General features: G+C 28.5%; 1 protein-coding gene across 1 annotated transcript in view; it reads left to right on the forward strand.

The window, feature by feature from the left end:
- The window catches only part of LOC118197993 (uncharacterized), a 25,652-nt gene extending 7,748 nt beyond the window's left edge, over positions 1–17,904 (forward strand). The window contains exons 2-3 of the mRNA XM_085823116.1: positions 586–941; positions 13,899–17,904. Coding sequence (XP_085679242.1) covers positions 591–941; positions 13,899–14,318 — 771 coding nt within the window. The 5' untranslated portion in view covers positions 586–590 and the 3' untranslated portion in view covers positions 14,319–17,904. The remainder of the gene's footprint in view (positions 1–585; positions 942–13,898) is intronic.
- Positions 17,905–20,320: the final 2,416 nt, after the last annotated feature.

Genomic DNA, 20,320 nt, shown 5'->3' on the forward strand with positions numbered 1-20,320 from the left:
CATGTGAGACCTTTTCGTCATGTCAGGCAAATGACCACTACACACTAACGGACAAGTTGGGATTAGCTTGTCTCATGTGCCTCCTCCATGCCTGTCCACACATAGTCGTAATTGATTCGTGGCAAAGTCGTACTGAAGTAGCTAAAGAGCCATGTTTTTCTGATCACTGTCCTAGTTAAATAACTGCTGTCCCTAATAAGCAAAATAATTAAGTCATTTTTTTTTCATCTAAAATTTTCCCTAATGAAATATAATTAAGGCTATATGTATATCATGATAAATTAATTTATAGTGTTCTTAAATATGCTGAAACAAATAGGTTCTTCTTAAATACGTTTGTTTTGATTTTTATGGTGCGGTTAAAATAATTTTTTTTCAGTATTATTAAAATTTTTTCTGTGTTCTTCAAAATAAAGAGCTTTGTTTAAAATCTGTTAAATCGTAATTTGTGTTTTAAAAATAATTATAAATGTCACATTAACATGTCACTTGAAAACTATAAACAAGTTGTATATCAACAATCTATTAAAAACAGTAAGTTTGTAATATGTTTATCCTGATGTTAATTAATTTTTTATTTTTCAGATTTTATGAATGGTTTAGAATGTATTGCTTGCCGTAAGACATTTTCTTCCCTCTTGGCTCTCTCAAAACATGTTAAATGGGGCCACAGAAATGATCACAATCCTTTGCGGTATCAGTGTGGTGTATGCTCCTACTCATCTGACAAGTCAGATCATCTCAAGCGACATTTAATGACACATACTGGTGAACGACCACATAAATGTATGTACTGTAGCAAAAGTTTTACAGATAGGTCTAACTTCAAACGTCACCTTATGACCCATACTAAAATTAAGTCATTTGTGTGTGAAATCTGTTCTTCGAGTTTTTCTTGCAAAGCCTTATTATCAGCTCACAGGTTAATTCATTTTGATATGTCTTAGGTAATTTTTATGTTGATAAATTTTGAAAATATTTCCTTTTATGCATAACAATAATTTGTGAATTCCCCATCATTAATTATTATTTCCGAAGTTCTCAAGTAGTCTTACTAAGTTAATTTTGAAGCTGGTATGCTAAACACATCATCTGTAAATGAAATTTGGAGGCGCTTAGTTTTTTTCATGAGATTTTCTGTTTCATAAACTCAAAGTATGCTTCAATTCTAGAATTAAATGTTCCCCATCTTTTTCTGCAAGTAAGCAGTATTATATGTTCATGCTGAGTTTTTTTTTTTTTTTTTTCTTCTTTTTTTCAGTATTTCTACTGTATTCCTGAAGAAACTTTTTTGAATATTGGTCACTTTAACCTTGCGAATGGCTATATCTTGTATTTATTCATGATGTGTTCTTTTTATCTTACATACCTTATTTTATGAAACATTTTAGTATTTGCTTTCTGGTATATATGTGTTATCCAACCACCTTAATAGTGGTTGCTACATTTTTGCACATGCCAAATTCTTGCAACCATATGCATAACCATTCTACAGACAACCATGCTCATAACAAACCTTCAACGAAGCAATGTTGCTATTTCCTTGTGCTTTTTTTTTTTTTTTTTTTTTCCCTTGTATTCCAAGTTCCATTGATTTTTTTAACAAGTCATAATACTTTTTCCTTAATTTTAAAGTATGCTCTTTTGGAATTTGCCAGCAATGGAAGAATTTGCAGTAAATTTCTGTAAGAATACATAATTTTGCTGCAAAATCTGTAAAGGAAGTAGTAAGAAGATGTGTTTTACAAATAGCTGGTGATTGGAGTTTGTGTGATGTCGAATCTGTGCAGTTCTGTGATCTATTTTTAAGAAAAACACTGTGAATTTAGTGAGAAGAATAGTGAAAAAAAAAAAAAAAAAAATTACAGAAAGATTTGGAAATGAATGTAAGTGTTTTATTTTTTAATATATCATGTAATTTTTATTTAATAATTAAAATTTGTATTTTAAATTGCTGAAATATGATTTCCTTTCATAAGTTGATGTCTGTCTACTTACAATAAATATCGATAATTTAGACATCTTTCTAAAAAATAATAATAATTAAAACCACCATCTTACACCCATTGAGTAACTTTTACCTTTTCATCGTAAAAAATCACCAAATTGTGCCAAGGTGGTTGTGTTAATACATAGGTACCCATTTTGTGTCATATATTACTGTAAGTTTTGTAATTTGTTAAATAAAATGAAATCTCAAAATATTCTACATCGTAGAGTAATAAGTAGATCCCATGAGCAGGTATATAAATATTTACTATCTGCTGAATTAAATGCTTTTCCCCATAATCCTTATTTGTAAATTATTTAGAAGGGCACTTTACCTATTGTAGAAGAAGAATAAAGAAATTGATTTTATATACTATTGCCTTTCTAATAAAATGCAAAACTAGGCTTTTTATCACATTCTAAACAAATCAGTTTTAGCATGTTGTTTATGATAGTAACTTTTAGCTGTATTTATTATGTACTTACTTAGTCTTGTAAATTCAGTTTGATTTGTGCAGTCTTTTAAATTCCGTTTGATTTGTTCCAATTTGCTTATAAATCAGCTGTGTATGACTTACATTTTTTTTTTTATTTTATAACATAGTGTTATTCGTACTGTACTTTTATACTGCATTCAAGGACATTGAGTGAAGTAAAATTCAAAATTAACATTGGTCATTCAAGTGAAGTTTGTTGAACTTCATCCAAATTTTGATGAATTTCATTCATTCTAGTAAAATTCAAATTTTTATGAAAATAAGCTATTAATTAATAAATAATAAAATTAGCTATTTAATTATATGTGTGTTTCACCGCAAAAAATAAAATATCTGTTTTTAAATATTATTTTTTGTAGTTGCACAGTGAAGCTCAGAATCATAAAGCTCAGAATTAACAATTCATTCTGCTGTCTTGCATATGCACTTTAAAATGTTTAAAATATTTAAATTTGTATTTATTACTAATCAACTTTTATTTTCTGCATCATTTATGTGTGGATTTATGTCAGGTATGTGTGTATATGATAGTGACTTAGATGGAGAAGATTCAGATAAATTCAGTGATGGCAAATGCTGTAGATGTTGATGGCATGTAAAGATACATTAATAGGCAGCTGAAGCCTTAGCCATCATACTGATTTAACATATTTCATTTCTGGGTAAAACAGTTCTTGAGAATTACATTCATACTGAGAATTACTCATGAAAATGAGCAAAATCTGCATACCCATGCTTAATCACATTTTTGTCTATTCTGTATCTTGACAAATCACTGGTAAAATAGAGAGGTGAGTGTATTAGCTGGACAGGAAGCAAGAGCAGGAAAAATGAAGGCTTGGAACTGCAGGTGTGAAAATTATGGTTCCCAGTGTTCCTACTGGATATTAATAAAAAGATTTTGACTCACAACTGAAATCTTATTCAATGGCGCATTTATGACAAGTGCATTTATCAGTACTGTTATGTAAGAATCATATTACAGTTAAAAATCGTTAATTCGGACACCCATAATCTGGAATGATCTATAATCCGGACCTCAAAGCTACAAACTTTCTGCGCATGCGTCGCGTTGACTCATGCGCATAGGCGTTTACGCGTGCGCGTAAGACCTTTACAGCTGCGAATATGCGTGTGCGTAAGCGCATAATACGTTGGCGCATGCGCGTTTAATGTATAACAAACGGTATAAGCTAAGCTAAAATTATCTAATTCAGTTAATGTTGCAGATTGCGTTGTTCCTTAATCTTCGAATTGAATCCAGCTTATTATTTTTTGCAGACTGTTAGAGCAATTTTATAAAAGTAAGCTTGAACCTTCTATTATGTCAAATAGAATTTCCAATATATATTTACTAATATGTAAAGGATCTACAAAGCGAAAGTATGTTTTGAAATCCGAAATCTGTCTATCAGTTTCATGCTGCTCTGCAGCAGGGGGGGGAGAAACGCCGCGGCGCGCAATGAATTGGAAGTTGATCTGTCAGCACTATCCTTATCTTCAGGGCAGATGTTTTTATTTTATTTGGCTTATAATTCCTTACTAAATGTAGTATTTCATCTCGATGTACTCCGTCTTTGATATGATTTAAATCAAGTTCCTCGTCATTATAATTCGCTTCCGATAGTGAAGAAAGTGACACAGAAGTTATTGAAAACGAAAAAAATTTCGATTGACAAATTAGTCGGTATTCTGGACACAGCAATTATAGGACTTGAACAGCGGAACTTTGTAACTAAACAAGAAATTATGTCTGTTTAATAGAATTAAAGAGTAAGTATTATCACATGAAACGAAGCAACTTAAACAACTTACATTGAAAGAAATGTTTAATAAAGTAAACAAATAAATATTAAGCTTTTTCTTTTTGTAAATTTTGTTACCCTTTAGATCATAATTGTTCTTTATTTCATAAATTACGGTTTCATATTTTTAATTTTGTAATTTCGCATGCCATCTTACCAGATTTAAACTGATGATCTATAATCCGGAAAAAATCAATAATCCGAAATCGCCGAAGTCCCGACGAGTTCGGAGTAACGACTTTTGACTGTATATGGAGTAATTTAGAAATATCACAGTTTAGAGAGATTTATTATAAGCAGTTACTAATTTTAGGACAGAAGGGGGAAAACAGTGAAATTCAGATAAAGACTTAAGGGACTGTTTTGAATTAAAATTAGAATTTTCCTTTACATATTTTTAATCTTACGCATATATCTGATATAAAGTCATTCAAGTCTAGTATACATTAGTTTATGTCTGTTTCCAAAACATTTTTCAAATCTATGAAAAAGCAATAAGTTAGAACGTACAGTAAATGATACCTAGTAGTTCCAAAAGATGTTTAGAAGAATGAAGAGGAGGAAGTTTGGAAAAATAATACATGTCCATATAAAGAATTTTGCAAAAATTCAAGTGTAGTCTGCTGGAGTAATTTGGTGCACAAGGAAACAAGAAATTTTATTTGCATTTTAAAAAGAGTGAAATTTGTCTTTTGGTAATGAATATGTAGTAGTAAAGTGATAAGAAAAGTAAGTCAAACATTTATTTTGCCATTGTTAAATAAGCAACAGCATTTCTTAATTTTATGCACATACATGAAGCCTTCCCTCAGGTACTGTAGTTACTGATTAAAGTTCAAACTGTTGAACACATTCAAAAGGCTCTTCTTATATGATAATTTGTTATATTTTATAGCTTTTAAAGGTACTAAGAAAAACTAAAGGCTGAGATAGTCATTTTAATGATCAGAAGTTGACTGCTGTGGCTGTCCTTGGAACAGAGTAGTATTTACATGTGTGATTGAATGTACACTCAAGAAAAAGAGAGAGAGAGAGAGAGAGAGAGAAAAAAAAAAAAAAAACAGTTCTATATCTCTCGTTTCTACTGGGCCGATTAACGAAATTGCGTTTTTCATGTCTCGAAAACGCGACATAGGATATATATTACATTCATATATAGCACTGTTTTAATATAAGGGTTTGACACAAAATCGGACATTTTGTGAAATGACATGCCACTTTTTTTTCCAGATTTTGATTCTACGACTCATATTATGCTTAAATATAAAATTTCGTAAAATTTGGTGCGAAATTTATGGAGACCTTTTAACGGTATTTTAGCATTTATGTTGGCGCATTTTTTTTTCAGTTTGCGTCAAGAATAGTAAAAGAAAATCCATAATCTGGAAAATCCATAATCCATAATCTGGTGCATTTGGCGAACTTCTTAATTTATAGCAACCTATTTTTCTTTCCTTCTTTTTTCATTGTAAACGAACGGGGGAAAAAATCATCGTTTATTATTTCAAATAATTTTAATAAAGTGCGTAAACGACATTTGGCGTTATTATGGCTTATAACAAATATTCTAAATTTCAAAGTGTGCCAATATGTAAATTCATGTATATCCTAGGAAATTGTGAATAAAAAACTCTTAATTTTTTGCAGGTATGCTTAGAATTACATTTACTTTAAGATGATGGTAAAACTTTGATAGGTTAAAATTCAAAATTTTTTTTTCGAAAAATTTACAAAAATTATTTTTAATTAAATCATAAAAAATGGGTGAATTTTATTTGGAATGAAACTAAATTTCGAATTCTAGAAGAAGGAATCAAGCAAGTTTAATAAAAAAAAAAGAGAGAGACATTAGGAAATATATTTCAATTAACATTGAAAAGCTAAAATTTTGAGAGCTAATTTTTTAAAACCTACTTGTGCGATTTTTACAAAACTTGGGAGTGTTGCATAATTTGAATCGGAAAATCGAAATATGGGAAAAATATTGGTGTATTCTTTCAGAAAAAGACCTTTTTTGTCAAAATACTATATTAGAACAATGCTATATATAAATCTAATGCATATCCTAAGCCGCGCTTTTGAGACATGAAAAACGCAAGTTGAATTTCGTCAATCGGCCCAGTAAAACGGGACATATAGAACTGTCTCCCACAGTGTACTCCTAGTTTTCATTAAAATGCTTTGTTATATGTTGCAACTTCAATATATAAGAAGAATTTTAATAATAAATAAATGCATTTTATAACTTTTTTTAAAAATTTTTACAGATATATTTATTCTTATGTTCTGAATGTGTAAAAGACTCATTTATTTAAGTGTTGCATTTGTACATATTTTAATGCAGTAATATAATTTTCAACTTAAGAATTCTTTTATTGCTTTATACTCTTGTTTCTTGGCATTTTTTAATTTGTTACATTAAAAATGAGAATCATAATAATTTTTTGTTGAATAATGATTATCTTATGAAATAGTAAGGTGTATAATAATATATATAAAAAATGTTGAAACTTCAGTGTGTTCTAATATGTACCGAGAGCAGTTTTATATTGCCAAAGTAGATAATAAATTAAAAATTATTAACTACAGTGAGTTTTTATTTCTAACCATTCTTTTATTAGTATTCCATTATGTTAACACACTTTTTAATAATATTAAATATTGTATGCTCTTTGTTCACACTCAATTATCTTAATTTTTTGCAACATTAATATATATTACAATACATATTTTTAATTTCTGTGTTTAGTTTATCATGATAGATACATTTATTATGTATTAATAGTGTGCTGTAACATGTATTTAATTTCTTTAATTCAATCAGATACTATCTGCATCATATTAAAATATAATTGTCTGGTGTATTTTTCAGTTTGTTTTAAGAACAAGTATAATATCAATTGCAAAGTTTAAAAAAACACAGCTCTGCATCAAGAATATAGCATTAAAATAAATTACTCTACAAATAAATTAATTTTGTTTTTATTCATTTTTGGAAAGGGGGGAAAAAAAAACACTGAAAATGTCGTACTGCCAATAATGTGGAAAAGTGCCAGTCCTATTCAATCAGTGGCTTAGCTAGAAATTTTACGGCCTTAGGCAGAATTAAAATAAGTATATATATATATATATATATACAGTCAAAAGTCGTTAATTCGGACACCCATAATCCGGAATGATCTATAATCCGGACCTCAAAGCTAAAATCTTTCTGCGCATGCGCCGCATTGACGCATGAGCATAGGCGTTTTACTCGTGCGCCCAAGACATTTACGACTGCGCATATGCGTCTGCGCAAATGCAGAATACGTTTTCGCGTGTGCGTTTAACGTTTTATAACAGACGCTAAATTATAAAATTTATAAGCTAAAATTATCTAATTATCTATTTCAGTTAATGTTGATGATTGCGTTGTTCCTTAATCTTCGAATTGGATCCGGCTTATTATTTTTTGCAGACTGTAAGAGCAATTTTCTAAAGTAAGCTTGAACTTTCGATTATGTCAAATAGAATTTCCGTTGCTGGAGCTCCCAAAGGATCTAGAAAACGAAAGTATGTTTCGATGTCCATCAAACAAAAAACGAATTGCTACAAAAAATGGATAAAGGCATATTCTTTGTTTATCTAACCGTTCCGAAATCTGTTTATCAATTTCACGCTGCTCTGCGCGGGGGGGGGACGTCGCGGCGCGCAATGAACTGGAAGTTGATTTGTCAACACTATCGTTATCTTCAGGGCAGATGTTTTTATTTTATTCGGCTTATAATTCCTTACTAAATGTAGTATTTAATTTCGATGTACTCCGTCTTTGATATGATTTAAATCAAATTCCTCGTCATTATAAATATCACGAATACAAATCAAATAGTTTTCTGGTTGCAATTTTCTAATTTCGGCTATGCGTAAGGTATGCTTTACGCATCCGCGCGTTAAAAGAAATGTTTAATAAAGTAAACAAATAAATATTAGGCTTCTTTTTTGGTAAATTTTGATACCCTTTAGATCATAATTGCTCATTATTTTATAAATTACGATTTCATATTTTTAATTTTATAATTTCTGCATGCCATCTTACCAGATTTAAACTGATGATCTATAATCCGGAAAAACCGATAATCCGGAATCGCCCGACGAGTCCGGATTAAAGACTTTTGACTGTATATAGTGATTGAGTTTTATTTAATGTTTTTAAGTAATTCAAGACTATTTTAATAAGCAAAATTCATTAACTACAAAACCACACAGAAACTGTCTTAATAAACATAGCTAACTAAAAAGAAGAAAAAATGCTGATCAAGTTACATTTGCAATAATAACTGGCTTTTTCTAAGGAAAATGTTCCCAAACAATAAATAAAATTTATTAAATTAATAAAACTTACAGTGAGCAAATTTCATTCAATCACCACTAGTAATTTTCAGCATCACTTTTCTTATTAAATTTTATCGGATCTGAATTGTCTTAATCTACTGTAGATACTAGGATTTTTTATGAAGATTCAACTTTTATCAGTATTTAATTTTGTTTTACATCCATTTATAGTACAGTAGTGTATTTATCCCCCAGTAGTATTTACACCAATTATTAATTTTATTTTCATTTTGTTCAAAGTTCATCAAAGTACTTTGATAAATAAAAGCTTTTCTCCATTACTTAAGATTTTCTTAGTATAAAAGTGTAAGAAAATTAAAGAATGAAATTAACTGAAGAACACAAAATTTGGAATATCTAATTAAATTTTAGTACATTTTTCATCAGAGTCATATTTTAAATAACCAAAATCATATATAAGCAGCTTTCTGTCTAGCAGAAATATGTACACAGAGCCGTAGCTAGGGCTTCCAGCGCCTGAGTACAATTGAAAATTTCGTGCCTCCCTCCTATTTGCCAAGAATGGAAAACATTTCATTCTAAAATATCTTAATATTAGTTTGGCGCCCCCTGGATGCTGCACCCAAGGACAGATGTTCCCCTTTGCTCCCCCTTAGCGACACTCCTGTATGTGCATTAAATTAACACTAATCAGTGGTTCTGAATATTTACATAAAATACTGGTAAAAAGAAATAGATTCTTTAAATGATTAAAAACTACATTAAAAATAAGAAGTGCCATGTATCACAGTAACTGCATTCACATGCAACTGTTTCATTAACTGCCTGCAAATATATCTAGAATTCTGGATTTTTTACTTTCTCAACTCTGAAATTTCCAGATTTGAGAAACTGTATGTACACATAATCTTTGTTATGTGCAGTAATCCAAATAATATGTATCATGTCATGGCATGGTCACAATCATCACAGAGAGTAATCTTGAGTATTAATTTCTGGGATTATATTTTATTGGTGTAGAAGTTGCAAAAGTTATTAGGAATTCTAGAAAGATTATTATTATTATTGTGCTTTAAAAAGGAGCCTAAATCTATTTCAAAAGAGGAGTGAATAGGATGTGTTGATTATATGAATAAAAAATCTTCATCTAAAGAACTCTGTCTTCATTGAATTTAATCTCTCGAATCCTGTTATATGATGTGGAAAACTGCATTCATTGATTTGATGAAATTAGCAGATAGTTTACCAAATATAATTCAGAGGATGGAAATGCTTTTGTTAGGCCAAAACGTCAGAAACTGTCAAATACTTTCCTTATACAAAAGCAAACAAACAAAGAAAGCTGATATTGTAAACTTTTGGGCTAAAATTTTCAGGCTAAAAAAAGATGGAAAACAACAATATCTACTATCAACAAAACTAGTTACATTTTTTTAAATTTACTTCCATAGACCTAATTTTGAGAGTGCATTTACTTGTGCGAGTCATATTATGGTAAAATGTAGAACATCTTTAAAAATTGACAGCTTAGATGCTGTGAAATCTTTAGTCTCATTAGACAAAAAATACATCCAAATTTTATTGGATCAGAAAATCCCTCTTAAGGACCTTGTAGGTAGGGATTTTAGGAATAACTTATTGATTAGCTAGACAGCTTACCAAAATTGTTCTCTTTCTACTAGCAGTTCATCTCCTGATCCTTTTTATATACATACACAGTTTTAATCTACATCTCCTGATCCTTTTTATATACATACACAGTTTTAATCTAACACATGAAGCATTATCAGTCAAAAGTCATTTTCTGTGTCAAAATGGTTTGCTGATTGCAGTCAATTTTCAGTTGTTTGTAAAGAAAAAGGGAAATGCCTTAATTCCTGGAATTTAATCCTCCTCTCCCACCTTAAAAAAGAGCAAGCTAAATGTAGTGAATATTTTTTTAAATGTTAAGAAACTGAAATAGATAATTTTGCAAAACGGTGTAGAGAAACATAAATTAACACTTAATAAATTAAAAAAGGCTATACATTTTGCCTCAGTGATGACATTGTTTGAAAATTCGTGTGCATTCATGTGTATTGTAATAATATTCTAAAGTATTTGGAATTATGTCAGATTTTTACTCCAGGGTAGTTTTCAGGGCTTTTGAAATGGAATTGCTATCACTTCTGGATATGTGAATGGAGAATAGGATAACACAGTTAAAAATTATGAGCCAAACTCAAATGACAGCGAGGAGTAAAATCATAGATCTATTTACTTGTTTGTGGCAAATATCAACTTCACTGCAAGATCTATTAGCAATTTTTGACAATTAAAAAGACAATATTCTTTTTTTAAACATCTTTAGGAAAAATTTTCTGTATCCTAACATGAACTTGTTTTACTTGAAATAATATAAATAGCTCATCTTTCATCCTTCCCAAGGTTTTATATGAACTAAATAATTAAAGTAATTAGTAAATTTGTTAATTTTGATTCTGTAATGTAAACTCATAAATGAAGTCTAGTGCAAAAAGTATTTTTGTATGTATTTGATTCTAAACTCAGATAAAAGTATTTTGCATTTTTAATAGCTGTACTTTTAGATAAGATATAAATTTAAATAATCTGTATTCTATTCAGATTTTTCAAGTGTTAACATAAAATTTTTTTAAAGTTTTCCATTTGGTATGGGAATATTTAGATGATTTATGATTATATTCTTTCTTGAAACTTGATTTATGATGTGATAAGAGGATTTATCTAATTTCTTATAAAATGGTTTAATCTTTTCTGTTAGCTTTAATGAAGAAACTGCTCTTAGGTTTATCATATACTAGTCAATTAATGTGTTACAACTTTAGGATATTCTTCTTCGAAGAATGGGACAAATTAGTACATTTTTTAGGTCTTTTGTCTAATTATTTTTGTCATTAACTAATATAGAAAAATTTGTGTTTTTAAACCCCAAAATTGTGCTAGAGAATATTTATGGAAGAACTATTTATTGAGAAAAAAGATTTCTTTAAAATAATTTGCTTCAAAAGGCTGTATTAAATAATATTTCATTAAATTTTTATGTAAATCGCGTACATTTTTCATTCATTAAAGATTTTAAATTGTGCTTTTTTGCATAGAAATTATGTTGCTAGCCATATTTTGGATTTTCAATGTGGTTTGTTGTACAATTATAAGTTCTTGTCTCTTTTATCATATAAAAAGTAAATTAAAAACAATTATTAAAATAGTGTTTATGTTAAAAAAAAGTGATTTTATTTCTTAATTTCGTCAGAAGTCTAAATAAACCTTTTGTGTAATTAAGTATCACTATACCATTACAGTTAAAATAATCATTGTATTTTTATGTTAATTTATATTTCCTAACTTTAAATAGTTGACAGTTTTTAAGTAAGGGAAGAATTATTATGTTGAGAATATCAATCACTCAAAGGTAAAATGATAGCCTATTATAGATTTTTGCAAAAGTTCAAGCATTGCAGTATTTTATTAAGTATGTGTAAGCAGATTTATATATGTTTTGTGTATATCTAAATTAAAAAAGGGGCTTGATTGTCTAAAAGAAGTAAACAAGTTTATCATGTTTAGAGTATTTATAAATTTTTAAAGAAAATGAAAAATCAAAATGTTATGTTTAGTAGAGTAATAAGTAGAGGTAGAACCGATGAGCACATCTTATAAAAGTTTTTTTTTTTTTTTTTTTAATTGGCCTTTCAGTTCTGATAGAAGAATAGTTAAGAAAAATGATCTTGTATAGTCTAACATTTCTGATCAAATGCAAAATCCAGGTTGTTTATCATGCTCTAAACAAACCAATTTAACATGTTGTATGTGATAGTAACTTCTAACTGTATTTATTTTTAAAGTGTTAGGTTGGAGTTTTATAAAATACTATTCGATTTTTGCCAATTTGCTTATGAATCAACTGTATGACTTATAGTTCATTTTTATTGTTATTCTTGTTTTTCTTTGTACTGCATTCAAAGGCGTTAAGATGTTCAGTCAAGTGAAATTTATATTTAACATTGGTCATTTAAGTGAAATTTGATGAGTCATTCAAAATTCTTTGGAAAAGCAGTTTTTCTTTTAAATATGTTTGTGTATATGAAGAAAAGTAAATTATCTGCTTCTATTTATAAGATTTTATAATTGCACGGTAAAGTTAGTGATGTATGTGGAACTCCAAACTGAATCTGATATCCGGCAAGTTCCTAGATGGGTGCAAAAATCTAGTTTGTTTATTCTAGAATTCTTAATTATGATGTCAGATTTCATGTTCAGTCATATTTTTGTAGATTACAGGTAATAATAGTTTTTGTTTTTTTATATGTGAAACAATATGTTTAGTTTTATAATTTTATACAATGTCTCTTGATCTGTAAGGATACGTAAGGACAATAATGTTGAAACAGCGGTCCTAATTATCTGATTTTTAGTTTTTAAGTTTAGGGAAATATAAAATCTGTTATGTGAAAGCAAGTGTTTATTCTAATAAATTATGTACAATTCTTAATTGCATAGTTTTGAATAATAAAAGTTTTCATTTCAGTTTTAGGCCACCGCTTTTAATTGTCAAATATATGTACTTTTTTGGGGGGATAAATTATTTTTTTTCCCATGTGACTGGCCTGTGAAAGCACTAGTGGTATAATTATAAATATTATGATAGAATTTAATTTTTGATTTTTTTTCCTAAATGTCTAAGAACAATTTATCTCTTGAAACTAACGTAACAGCTTCTAAATCCTTATGATATAATTTTAAAAAAATTAGAAATGAAGCTTGAAAAATAGTTTTTAATCTGTGCTGTTAATGTTAGTTATTTAACTTTATATGTACACTGCAAACATCTGATAACCTGGGAGACATTTTCACAGTACAGTAAGTATCTTAGTTAAATAATTGCTGTCCAAATAAGCAAAAAAATTTAGTCATTTTTTTAATTTAAAATTGTTTTAAGATTTATCTCATGTATGAATATAACCTTAATGAAATATAACTGATGATATTTAATTATAAATTGATTTATAATATGCATAAATCTGTAGGTTACTCTTAAATTGGCTTTGTTTTATATTTATTTATTTATTGTGGATAAAAATAGGTTACATTTTTTCCTATGTTTCTTATTACTGTTTCTTTGTTCTTCAAAATAATAATCTTTTTAAAACTGTTAAATCATAATTTGTGTTGAGAAGTAATTTGATTTTTTACATTGACATGTCACGTGAGATATTATTATCAAACTGTATTTTAATAAAGAAACTATTTATTTAAAACAATTAGTTTATTAAATGCTTTATCTTATGTTAATGTAATTTCTTTTTTAGATTTAATGAATAATTTAGAATGTATCGCTTGCCGTAAGACATTTTCCTCTCTCTTGGCTCTCTCAAAACACATTAAATGGGGTCACAGAAATGATCACAACCCTTTGCGGCATCAATGTAGTGAATGCTCCTATTCATCTGCCAAGTTGGGTCATCTCAAGAGACATGTAATGACACATACTGGTGAACGACCTCACAAATGTACATACTGTAACAAAAGTTTCTCTGATATGGCTAACCTCAAACGACATGTTCTGACTCATACTAAAATAAAGTCGTTTGTATGCGAAATATGTTCTGCAAGTTTCGCTCGCAAATCCACATTATCTAGACACAAGTTTATTCATTTTGATACTATATCTTAAATAGTTTTTTGCTTTGATAAATTTTGAAACGACTCTTGAATATGTAATATTAATTTGTAACTGACCATCTTTAATTAATATTCTCAAAGTTGTTATACATATCTGTATCAAGTGGACTTGCTGAGTTAAGGTATGGAATCTTGTCATCTGTAAATGGAATTCAGCAGTAGTGAGTTTTCATTATCTGCTGTTGAACTTCATATGTTCTATTGTATAGGAATATACAGCAACTGAACCAAAATCAGGCTTTGAGTGTAGGTGCTAAATGCTTTTTTTGGGGGGGGGGCAGCAAGCAATGTCCTTGAATTATAATGTTGATGCTGATTTTTTTTTTTTTTTTTTCCAGTATTTCAGAATTGTTTTTATTTGCATGAAAAACTTTTTGAATATTGGTCAGTTTATCCTTGCAAATGGCTGTATCTAATATTCATTCATAGTGTGTGTGTCACCTTACATATCTTGTTTAGTGTGATACTTTGTTTTAGCATTTATTTTCAGCACTTGCTGGTTACAGTTAGTTTCTGATTTGTTCAAGAAAATGAAACTATCAAAAAGCTTTGCTCGGTAGGATAATAAGTAGATGTTGAACTCACGAGTACATATTTAAATGTTCACTACTTGCAGCATTAAATGCTTTTGCTGGAAATCTTTATTTCTAAATTACTTAGAAATAGACATTTCAATTCTTGTAGAAGAATAATTAAGAAAAATGATCTCAAGTAATCTTATATTTCTGATGAAATTCAAAATCCAGAATGCTTGTCACATTTATAAATAAATCAATATAACATGCTGTATATGACAACTCTTATTGATTTTTAAGATACTTAGTTAAGAGTCTTGTAAAATTCAAATCAGTATGTGCCAGTTTGCTTATAAACCAGTTATGCGACATATATATGTATTTAATAGGTGATCGTATTATTTTTGTGTTTATTTTATGCTGCATTCGAAAACATTCAGTCAAATGAAATTCATGTTTATCATTGGTTATTTTAGTGAAGTTTGATGAGTCATCCAAATTTTTATGAACTTCACCCATTCATGTAAAATTTAAAAATTCTCCGAAAAAATGTTAAATCTGAAAAAGCAAGGTTTTCTTTTTTTATATGTATGAGTGAAAAGTTAAAAATTATCCACTTTTAAATCTATTTTATAGTTACACAGTAACACTAATCATATGCATGGTATTCCAAATTGATTCTGATGTTCTGCAAGCTCCTAGATGTGTACATTTTACTGTGAGGTGTTTTATATAGTTTTAAAATTTATATATGTTGTGTAACATTTTATCATTTGCAAACAGATTTATGTCATAATTTATGTATGGTTTAATAGACTCATACAACATGGAAAAAATGTATTTAACATAAGACATATGGCAAAACACTTCTTTGTATAATGAATGTGTAAAAAAGGAAACATGTTTGAAATTAAAAAATGGTACTTAATTTTCTTTAAAAGGAACATTTGCATGGGCAGTTATTATTAAGAAATTTTAGATACATCTTAAAATATTTTCATCCTTCTTGTTAATTCTTTTTCCCCATCAAAGTGTCACATGAGGATCATTTAGGAAGATAACAATTATTTGCTTATATAAAACTAATAAAATCAAAATTGCCATTAATATTAAATTACTCAATTTATTTTTTAATATCAAAAATCAGCATCAAGTTGATTTTTAGCATCCCCCTTAGCATCTTCAAGCTGTTTGTATTAATTGTAAATAGTAGTGAAATTTTTTAAGTTCCTTAGTCATCAAAATCCTTTCTCTGTACATTTAGCCATCCAGGAAATATAAAATTCAAAACTTCACTGCCAACTTATATAATTTGGGATCTATCGGTTGCTAGCATCAGTTTTTGTGTATATTTTCAGATCAGTGAAAGGAAAATGAGTTATGGATTAATTGGTAGACCTAAAAGATGTCCAGAATGATAATTGAGATTCAATGAATCTCACGTATATAATTGAGATTCAATGAATCTCACATATAGTACAAAACAGTCAGCTTGAATTTTCTGTTTAAATGCTGATTCACTATTGCATTAAAATTATAAATTTATTTTAATGTAGGTCTTGGTTAAATTAATGGATAAAAGAATTTTAATGGCTCAACAATTCAAAGCAAACTTCTAATTTCATTCCTGTAAAAGTTTTTCTGGAGATATTAGTATTTAAAATACAATTGCATTTTTTATCCTGAGATATTTTTGGTTTTATTTAAATATTGAATTCTTTTACTGTATTGCTTTACATATATTGGTTCTGTTTATAAATTTTATCTGTTTTATTCAGTGTATTTCATGAGCTGTTTAAATATAATGGTACTTATTCATTTTAAACAATTATTTATAAATCTAATGTTATTTCAAAAGCTAGATAATATTATTTTTTCCTGTTGTGAGAAAATGTGAAATAAATTTCACATAAAATATTGTAATATTAAAAGCAAATCAATCCAGAAAACTAATAACCCCAAAATATTAAAAATAGGTTATAAAATTCTTGACAAGGCCTGATAATGTGTAGGCTAAGAACCCCATGTATTTCAAAGCCAACCACAGCATTGTATGTTTTCCAATACTCTTTTTCCCTGATAAAGGGAAAATCATTTGGCATTGATGATTCTTGAAAAATTAATATGGCTAGAGTCTCAAACTGACTTAAATGGCTCTAGCCTGAGATATCTCTCTTGAATATTTGTGTTTTATTTATTTTGCAAAGCTGTATCTATTTCTGTTTAGCTGTATAATGTAAATTGTATAATGTGTAGTTTTATGAGCTAAAATTAAAAAATTATATTCAGCTATAGATTAGCACTAATTTTAAGGAAAAGGAGTATGAGCATTTGAGATAATCTGATCTTCTTTTCTTCTCATGTATCCAGAGGCGTAGCTAAGGTTTTTCAGTGCCCGGGGACAACTAAAAATTTTGCGCCCCTTTCTGTGTTCCAAAAATAGAAAACATTTCATTCTGAAATGTATATCATCAATTTGCCGCCCCCTGGATGCTGTGCCCGAGGATGGATGTCCCCCCCTCGCCCCAACCTAGCTACACCACTGCATGTATCTTAACTTTTTCAAGTGACCACTGAGATTCTTAACTATGAATGGGACACTTGTATGTTGTTTCAAGGTCAAAATCTTATAAATTAAATTGTTTGAATTTGTTATTTGTCTCTTCAGAGATTCTCATTAAATGAAATTTGACTAATGTTTTGAAAGTATGTATGTACTTCAAATTATAAATTAATGTTTATGTACTTTATATCTTAAAATTAGAATTTAAAATCTCATATTTTTAATTAATTATTCGGAATTTTTGGAAAAATTAAAAACACTGTGCTTATATAGATATTATAACTTTTTCTATTAATTTTTTGCATGCTTTATGTAAAGAGAATTATTCAATTTTTTTAAGCACTTGATTTTATATTTTGCTTTTGTTGTTGTCAGATGATTTTCAGTCTCTTTGGAGAAGAAAATTTAAAAGAATCTGTCCAATGATAACTGAGCAGTTGTATTAAATTGAGTATATTTAATATCCATGCATCATGTTTTATGTAATAAATTATTCCATTTTCATAACACTGCTTTTTATATTATTTTGTTTCTCTTTTTTAAAGCATCTTTTTTTCTTATAAAAAAAGGAGTAAGTTTTCATTCTCACTCCTGTGTATTTAATATATATATATATAAGGTAAGAAAGAAATGAAAGACGATAAGAAAAGAATGAAAATATATTAATTTTAAACCTAAATCATTAATTTTGATGATGTGTGTCTTGCAAAGTTTGTTTCATTTGAAACATTGTTATAAATATATAATTTAATGCTTTTAAATAATTTTTAATGTGCATTAAATTCATTATGTCTGAACCAACCATATACAGTCTTAGAAAGAAAAAAAATATCTTTTATTATTCTAGAATTATTATTATTATTATTTTCCCCATTACTGGAGGCGATTTAAAACTTTTTTCGATTAAACAAGGTGAGGAAGTTAAAAGTAGCAATAATTTTCTGTTTTTTGTATGCAGAATAAATTGCATATATTTGGTTTTCTGATTTTAATGTGGCCTGTTGTGATTAGTGAAGATATGTTAGGACTATAATGTTTTGACTGGTTCAGGCAGCAATCCTAATTATTTGGAGTCTATTTTTAAAATTTAGGGAAATATTAAATCTATTTTGCGAAAAAAAATTATGCTGATGAATTATAAAACAATTTTTAATTACATAATTTTCAAAATTAAAAAGAGGTTGGTTTTAGACTCTGCCCCCCCTTTTTTTTTTCCATTACAAATAAACTTTTTAAAGTATTTTTTGTAAAATGTGTAATGTAAATTTTTATTTATGAAGTCCTTTTCTATGTGAGTGTGGTCTGTGAAAGCAGACGTGCTGTTATAAAATTATTGTAGCTGAATACACTTTATAAGAATTCTTTCATGTATATGCAATAACAATTAGATAGCATCTGTGTTGGAATTGACATAAAAAATTCTTAATTCTCATGAGATAATTGAAAAAAAATTTCAGAAATGAAGCTCAAAAAATATTTTTTCAAATTAGTATCATTAGTATTAATGATTTAACTTAATATGTGCACTGTAAATGTCCAGTAACCAAGGGAGACAGTTTCTGACTGTAGAAGGTATCCTATTAAATAACTGCTGTTCCAGACAAGCAAAAAAAGAAAAATGTAGTGTATCTAAAGTTTGTGCTCTAAGATTTGTTCCATGTTACTAGCTACACTGATGGAATATAATTGATGATATCTGATAATAAATTAAGCTATAGTGCACTTAAATGTGTGAAATAAGTTATTCTTAAATAAGCTTTATTTTGGTGGAATTAGAGACATGCTGTCATTTTTTCAATGCCCCCCCCCCAAAGTGTTTTAAATATATTTGTTTTCCAAAGTAAAGATCTTTATTTAAAGCTTGTTAAATCATAATTCATGTTAAATAATTTTAATGTTTGCACTGATATCTCACTTCAGACATTTTTATTGAGCTGTATATATTTTCATATTTATTTCTGTTTTTAATGAATGATTTAGAATATGTTAAGTGTGTTGTATATTGCCAAACATTTTCTTCCCTCTTGGCTCTCTGTGAGCATGTTAAATGCAAACAATGTTAAATACAAAATTTATCAAGGCCCTGGCAGTATCAGCATACAATGCATTGGCTCTCTGTGAGCATGTTAAATGCAAATAATGTTAAATACAAAATTTATCAAGGCCCTGGCAGTATCAGTGTGGTGAATGTTCTTACTCATCAAATCTGATCGTTTCAGGAGGGGAAAGACCTTATAAATGTATGTACTGTAACAAAAGTTTTGCAAATAAGGCTAATTTTAAATGGCATATTCATACTGAAATATCAATGAAAAATGCAAAATTGGTTCTGCATGCAAATTCTTGATTCTTAAATAAATTTTGCTTTTGTAAATTTTGAAAATATTTTCTTTTATGCAGAGTAATTTGTCAAATGCCCATCATTATTTATTATTCTCAGAGTTATCAATATTTGTATTAAGATGGATTTGCTAAGTTAATTTTGACTTTGGTGTTGTCATGGCATCACTCATTGGTGAAATTTGGAGGTGCTGAATTTTCATCATCTGTTGTATATTTATGTTTCATAGGAGGGTATCCACCAAAAGCATGCTTCGAATGTAGGTGCTAAATGTTCCACGTCTTTCTTTCTTTCTTTCTTTTTCCAAGTATGATCATTGCAATTTTTAGTTAATGCTGAATTTCTTCCAGTAATAATATTATAATTGTATGGAAAAGTTTTTGATAAATGGTCAGTTTAACCCTGGAAATGGCTATGCCCTGTATTGATTAATGAGGTATTCTGTGTACCGTACATACCTTGTTTTATGTGGTATATTGTTTTATCTTTTATTTTCAGAAATTGCATATTACAGTAGGTTTCTGATTTGTTAGGGAAAAAAAAATATTAAAATTCTAGTAATGACATAGTATGTG

Source organism: Stegodyphus dumicola, chromosome 9 (genome assembly GCF_044657685.1).
Source record: "Stegodyphus dumicola isolate Sdum_Otavi_A_Nest chromosome 9, ASM4465768v1".
In the NCBI taxonomy this organism is placed as follows: domain Eukaryota; kingdom Metazoa; phylum Arthropoda; class Arachnida; order Araneae; family Eresidae; genus Stegodyphus; species Stegodyphus dumicola.